Consider the following 7,778-nt stretch of genomic DNA (forward strand, 5'->3'; position numbering starts at 1 on the left):
CACCTGAGAGTATTGTGACCAAATTAATTATTGAAAAAAATTTAACAAACTTGGCAAAAACGTTGCAGTTTCCTATTCGCCATACCTCTCTTTCTATTAAGTGCAGCCTGTGGCTGCTGGTTGCATCATTGGTTGGGACGCAGCTATGCCGCTGATGCAGTGTCCCCCTTACCAGTACACTGGTGCTCATTTTGCCGACCTCGGAAGGATGACAGGCTGAGTCAACCTCCTGGTGTATTTTTTAATTCAGCAGCCAACGGGGCTTGAATTCAGGACCCTAGGATCCCAAGCCGCCACCCTAACCACTAAGCCAACACCAGGCTATATGCCATACCAATACTGATGGAACATATGATGCAACAATTAAACAATCTCATTCTCCTCCTCCTCCTCCTCCACCCCCTCATCCTGAATCATTACCTCTTTGGATCTTCCTCCGATGAAATTTACCAGTTTTCAGGCAAAGCAGAGATCCGACATGTGTTCACAATATCATGGAAAACAATCCAAAAATGGACCAAAACCACAGTCACCATTTTGAAGTTTAAAGCATTTATTACATTCAATTTAGCATTAACATGCCATATGTGTCCCCACAGTTGAGCAAATGCTCCTGTACAGTGGTGTCACTCACACACAGACACACACACACACACACACACACACACACACACACACACACACACACACACACACACACACACACACACACACACACACACGTTGGTGCTGCCAGCAGCATCGTAGAACTCTTTTAAAGTCCCATACAAAGTGCATGTATCGTTTACTTCACACAATAAACAGCTCTAATATGAGGATGGTTGAATGACACCGCTACATGTCGAACGTTGAGATCATGCACATCTTTGTATGTAAATGTTCCACTGGAGAGGACTTAAAAGTACACAAATGAATGAGCACTTGGTTTTTTGGGGTTTTTTATGTTCAATTTATAGCCATAAAAGACTCAATAAAATGTGTCCAAACGGATAATGCTGTTATAACTGTACACTGTACATCTGCCCACCGTGCCATCTAATCAATCAGGCAAATATACAAGCAAAGCAATGTACATTGTGGCACACACTCCTTGTGAATTGAGTAGAGAGCATCATAACACGTTGGCTACGTGAGGTTCCAAAATACCAAGACAACGTGTCATCCCAAACTTGCGGTTACAATCACAGGACTCTTAAATTTCCATCGACATTCCGAATCGCCTGCGAGCGACGGATCCGAAGACATGATTACTCCAACGGGCAGAATGACATCGTGCTTTTGCTTCCACTTCGGAAACTGAGAACATTTACTTACAAACACATGGTGTACAAAACTATCGGAGCTCTACAATTTGAAACTGAATATTCATCCAAGCGTGAACAAAAGGCAAGTGGAGTACCCATACATTCAGATTTCAATTACTGTCGAGTGCAGTGCACAAGTTAACAAGTGCTCTTGTTCCATCGCGAATACTTTTGCTAAAAATCATTGAGATCAAAGGGAACATGAACGTGGATTATTGTGAGGCGACATGCTTTGAATGGAATCCAAATATCAAGGCCAACAGAGTGAGTGCAAAACATTTCTACAGAGCTGCCTGCGCAAAAGGCGTACGTGCCAAACTGGCAACAAATTTGGTTACGTGAAATATGCTCTTGCAAGCAATTCGAACAGAAATACAATAAACGGCTGCAACTGTTATGCCTTTTGGAAAAGAACCCCAAAGGAAAGAACAGCTTTCAAAGAAGGGGGTGGGGGAGATATAGAAACAGGCAATAAAACAACACTGGATAACTTCAAGATCGCTTGAAACATAAGCTTGCCTCGTCCGCTGCAGTGGCACTCCGTATGTCGAAAGCTGCTTGTTCCTCTGGGTAATTTGGTACAAATGGGTGAAAGCCAAATTGAATCTTCATGATAGTGTGACTACAGCTTACCAGGTGTCAAATGATTCCTGTGGGGGGTGGGGGCAGGAGCAGGGGATAAAAAATGTTGTTTGTTTATTTTACTCATACACTTGCATGGCGTTACAAATTACACAAGGAACTTGCGGCCATCGTGCCTTTGCTTTATCCACAGCACTATAATTAAATCCATCAGTTGAAACATCATCTGTGATATTAACACAATGTTCACAATTTACTTAATTTCATAGGTGGGCAGAAGAATAGTGGTGGAGGTACAGGCACATCACCAAGGTTTGTTATTTTGAGTGATTAAGACAGTTGTAAGGTGAGGAATCACCAAACACCGACAGCACGTTCACCTTTTGACGAGACCCTCACACAAGATCACAATCACACATGTGCACCTGAACTACCTTAAATTTCACCACCTTAAGGCATGAAGGTTTACCAGACCTTTTTAAAGGAGAATAAAGGAGTGCCACAAAAAATTGCAGTTAATGAGTTTAATACCATTCGATTACATTGCAGGAAACAAGAGAAAATGCTTTCATGGCTCAGTTGGCTGAAGGATAGTCGAGTAAAGACAAGGCATGCCGTGTACCACATTGCGACAGAATTAAAAGATCACACCGCAAATGTAAACAAAAATAAGCAAAATAAAACAGGCAATCAACATTTCATTGAAGAGCATAAACGGTGCCCCTGTAAGAACGGACGCCAACCCACAGCCATATGCTGTATACGAACGATGACTGAAGAGTCGATCTCCTAATTATAAAGGAAAGAATATGGGAAGGGGCTAGGAAAAAAAAATTGAGAATAGATAATTGGAGAAAGCGATTGGAAGGAGGAAAGTTCAGTGAGAAAATAGGATGGAGGATTGGAAATAAAAGGGAAAGAGAGGATGAAGACTAGAGAAGAAGTGAAGGGGGTGTTTGGAGAATGTTGGAGTCAAAATGTACCTATTTTACATAGACATTACTTGTATATGTAAATGAACCCTTATGGGGAGGAGAGAAAACAATTTTTAAAGTTTCAAGAAGTTTTGAACTCAAAAACGTGTGCACATGCATTTAATGTTGCCAAACGCATGCTGTGGAGCACATGCAAAGCTCAAAATCAACTAACGTTTTCAGATATAGGAAACGTTAAAAAAAACTTTTTTTGATATTGAAAGTCAGCAACAGAACAGGAGTTTAAAAGAAATCAATCTCCAAAACTGCTCCAATTTTGTTTCAAATAAAAGGCAATAACAATGTCCTTTTCATTCATCTCCTTCTTTGTCAAGTTCTCCTTTGTGGTCATCCAGTGCACCATCTGTGTGTCCGAGAGTACAACCTGAAGCCGCAGCTGTTGACTCGTGCAAAGCCCGATAGTCTGCCAATCTGGGTGCCAGCAGATGGTGAAAATTCCCACGATGGTTCAACCGCAGGTTTCTCAAAGCCTCCAGCAGCTTGCGCCTTTGGCCTGCCTTGGTGGGTCCTTCACTTGAGGTGCTTTCCTCACCCTCAAAATAAACAACCTCAGCATGTCAGAGACTCTCCCATCAGTATGCAACCTTATTTATGTATTTATTTTGCTTATCCTCACAGTCGCAACGTGAAGACAAAAATGAAACGGTTAAATGAAGCATGTGTAACATTTAACAACAGAAGCAATCTATACATCGCTTTGCAAACACAGCGAGATTGTTCGTACTTCCCTTCTTCCCAACATCACCAACTTGCGATTATCCCTCATCTCATCCAACCCTTCTCTTCTGAGTCAAAAGTGTTCTCCCTTCATTTCTATTTAATGTCCCTTCAGCAAAACTACAGTGCCAAATGAACAGACACGTGAAACATCAATCACTGAAAGTCAGACTCCTTGACACTTCATGCTTGACTATACGGCAGGGGTCGCCAACCTCTTCAATGTTAATTGATGTCAATCCTTTTAATTAATTAAATATTTCAAGAGCTACTAAAACATAAATTTGAAAATACAAGTATATGAATTGATAAGGGTACAAATATAGACATTACAGTTCATTGACAAAAATACATATTTAAAGTGAAGGAAAATTTAACTTTAGTGTGAACCTTGACACTGCATGCTGTCCACCAGGACTGTGTAACTTGGAATGTATCCAGAAAAGGTGACTGTGATCGAGACCTTCAGATGCTCATCTGTCAGATGGGTACGAAATTTAGATTTGATTCAGTTCATGTTGGAAAAGGCAGATTCGCAAAGATAGTTCAAGCCAAATAGGGAAGCCACTTTCATCGATACCTTGCGGATGTTACTGTACTTTTCAGTATCCACAAGACTGCAGAAATTTGTGGCAGATTGCTTTGATTTCAACTGAATGTCATTTTGAAGTCTGATAATCTCCATTTCCAAAGGGACACAATTAAGGTCAAACAGCACACGAACATGTTCAGAAATGTCACCGACATCAACTTCCATGAAGGGGTTTGAAGTGAATATCACACAAGAGCTCCATCTCCTCAAAATCATTAAATCTGTCGTTGAACTCTCGGCCAAGCCTGGTCGGTAAATCACTGTACTTGTCAATGTCCGTGATTCCAACAGCAACCTCATTTTCTGATCGTGTTTGGAGCACAGAAGGGAAATGTTTCATTTTCCTTTTCTGGACTTATTGTATCAGAAGGTTAAGATTTGATTTGAAAACTTTCACTGCATGAATCATGTCAGCAATTGTCTTCCGTTTCACTTGTAATCTACAGTTCATGGTTTTCAATTTTTTTGTCATATCTGTTGGAAATGCCAAATCAAGCACCATGCAATGTTTGATTATTGGGTGGTGTCTTGGTTTCTTGACTCAGTGAAAACTTAAATTTCTGGAAAGTGTGAAAGAAATCGACACAGTATCGCGACAATGAAGGAACTCTTCCCATAACAGTTCGCTCACTCCCGCAATCATGTGTCTCTCTATCTCTCTCAGCGGTTGTTTTTGTTGCTGTTGTTGTTTAGCCCGGTCAGTTCTGCTTGAACAGGGCTGCTGCACATATGGAAACTTGGACTCAAGATTGTTTTGGTCAATGTTACAACTAAATTAACTTTGTTATTGTGTTCCTGTCTTTATTAAGACAAAGCGTCTATTTTTTTTTGAAGTTGTGAATGCAGCTTTTTTTCCACGTTTTAATGCGAGCTACTCATTGGCAGCCAGCGAGCTACCAGTCGCTTGTGATCGACTTGTTAGCAACCCCTGCTATATGGTATATTGAACAGATGAACGTAAAATGGTGCAAAATATCAATTCTTTGATATTTTGTATACACGAATAAATACACTTTTAGGTTTTGTTTTATGCCACTATCAAAAGTCCCACGCTCCCATCAATCCCCCCCCCCCCCATTTTATATGCCACAGGCGTGTAACAAAACACTGATGTAACTTTTTTGTGGACAAAAACGTTGCTTGAACATTTTGAAGAAATGGACAATTGCTAATAAGTACCAGACCAAACACAGGCTTTGCCGAACTCCGACCTATTTCCATGTTCACACAAAACTCCAGCACAGATATTTATGAGGACCATACCAAATGGTCCCAAAGTTTACGAGGGCCGTATCCACGCTGCACGAGGCAGTTGGAGTCGCAATTTGACCTTTGGAGAGGCAGCATTCATTCCTCCACTCTCTCTTTATTTGGATGCCTCGACTATCACCATAGCTTTGCTCCGTCATCGTACAAAGCAAGAGGATCACTCGCATCCACCTCAATAACCTCATAGTCATCCACCAGCCCTGTGCCATACCAGCCTGCATGGACCCAAAACCAGCTCATGTCGTGAATGAGCTCTTGCAAGTTCCCTATTGTTGAGCGAGTCCTGCTATTGATATTTCCCACTATCATGATCATTTTCCACCGGCACTCAAGCAAGCACTCAAACAAAACAGTTGATAAGGAGCAGTTGGCTTGGCAAGCGAAGAGTGATTGCCTGTCCATCATTAAACACACACTTTCTAGAGATACTGAAATGTCAAATATGTCTGAATTGGACAAATGAACACATTTCATCAGTCAGAACTGCTGCCAAGTTCAATTCTGGAGATTAAATTTTGCAATTCAGCTGAGCTTAAGAGATTCTCGAGGTTATTGCACATGCGGAAATGAAATCAAGCCACGAACGCTGATGTCTCCAGGTATTCATAAGCATTGCAATGCATCCAGCAATTCAAAGGTATGATGATCAGGCAAATCACAACATGAGTGCGGAAAGTGAAAAAAAAAAGTATAAGAAATAAATCATTGTAGCATGTTCCAAGTCAAGGAATGGTTGAGCAGGCTGAACAAAATGGCAAATTCAACCCCAGCAAGGTAACCCAGGATGCACCTTAAAACCCCATCGAGAGCAAGGTGGTAAGAATGTGCCTGGTAAAGGATATAATTAAATAATGCCGTTAATTATCTTTAAAAGGGGTGTATTAATTTTCCCAAACACCCAATTTTCACTCCTGCAATTCTTTGGAGTCACTGAGTGTGCACGCAAAGTTTCAAACTGCGAGGTTTCATGGTTTTTGAGTTATGGAGAAGACACACTGATGGAGTGACAGACACTCCGACATTTATAATAAAAGAAATACACTATATACATACATATATGCATTCCATTTGGAATACATATATTTGCATTCAACATACAGATGTCCCAAAACTTAGTTATGTCGTGAAGTATGTGTGTCGTCAGATCCCTTTCCTTTTGTCGAGTGGGAGAATCAAAGGCATGCGTTGCGATTTCTTTTTAGTTCGGTTCTTAAATCTTTACATCCAACAAACCCTCCAACAAACAACCAACAACCATTCCATTCCCCATCACGATCCATTACCCACCCGCTGTCTACAAGCACTCTGACTTGCCAAGGCAGGGTCTTGCAGCCGTTCCTTGCTGCTTCCTCCAACGTTCCTTCCACAAACGTTGTAACTCTTGCACGACGGCCTGTGCAACATTGATACTGTTACTCGTCAAGTATGAATCCGTGTGGAAGACTGGCTGGGGTTTCCCGGCAGGGGCCGTTGCAGCGTTGACACTGTTACTCATCGAGTGTGGGCACGCGTGGAGGAGCGGCTGGGGTTTCCCGGCAGGGGCCAAGGCCCCGCCCCGGAAAGGTGGGTCGTAGGACCTGTCCAATCAGAGGCGGACAGCAAGGTGTGTTCACCAAGGCCCCTCCCCGCTGAAGGAGGTCGATAAATTCCCGAGCACTCTCTGGGGTAGGGGTCTTTTTGAGGTCTTGGAGAGTCTTTTAAAAGTTCTTTTGAAGAGTTTTTGGTGGGCGTCGAGGCAGCGAACGTGTCTTTGTTGGCCCTCAACGAAGAAGGGAAGAGTGACCCTGACCCCCCCCCCCCCACGTGGATCCCACCATTCATCACCCGAGCTCCACGAGTCCCACACGTGTGACTGGGGACCAAACCAGCAACCATTGTCAGGTACCGCATCGCAGAGCACGCCCTTCCTCTGACGGTCAGGTACACCACCGATCTCTGACCCCAGCTTGTCTCTCTCCACGGCTGCGAGGGTCCAATAAAGAACTCTGGATTTCTTTTCAGTGTGTGTGTGTGTGTGTGTGTGTGTGTGTGTGTGTGTGTGTGTCTGTGTCTGCGTGTGTGTGTGTGTGTGTGTGTGTGTGTGTGTGTGTCTGTGTCTGCGTGTGGGCCCATCTTTAAGTAGAACTGAATAAGTGTTTTTGGATCATTGTAAATATTCCTTGCTTGCATATTCGCGTTGTCTTGCTTTGTGTCTTCATTTACTGTAAATAAATCATCACAGAAATGTTTGTTTCCAGTCCATTTCCGTTTATATACATAAATATATATATATATATATACATACATACATACATACACACACATGAGGTGCCGCGAGGA

The 7,778-nt window shown here is 42.4% G+C and overlaps 1 protein-coding gene across 3 annotated transcripts in view; it reads right to left on the reverse strand.

Moving 5' to 3' along the window:
• Positions 1–535: 535 nt before the first annotated feature.
• LOC147024094 (protein phosphatase 1B-like) overlaps positions 536–7,778 on the reverse strand; it is a 136,978-nt gene continuing 129,735 nt past the window's right edge. The window contains exon 5 of one of the 3 annotated variants that reach the window (XM_085890286.1): positions 536–1,954. In XM_085890286.1, the coding sequence (XP_085746412.1) occupies positions 1,934–1,954 (21 nt within the window). In that variant the 3' untranslated portion in view covers positions 536–1,933. Of the gene's footprint in view, positions 1,955–2,395; positions 3,415–7,468; positions 7,661–7,778 lie in introns of those variants that run through there. The other 2 variants (XM_085890285.1, XM_085890287.1) reach the window with 2 other exon arrangements.

This window comes from Eptatretus burgeri, chromosome 7, assembly GCF_056783735.1.
Source record: "Eptatretus burgeri isolate ZD-2024b chromosome 7, Ebu_testis_v1, whole genome shotgun sequence".
Classification (NCBI taxonomy): Eukaryota; Metazoa; Chordata; class Myxini; order Myxiniformes; family Myxinidae; genus Eptatretus; species Eptatretus burgeri.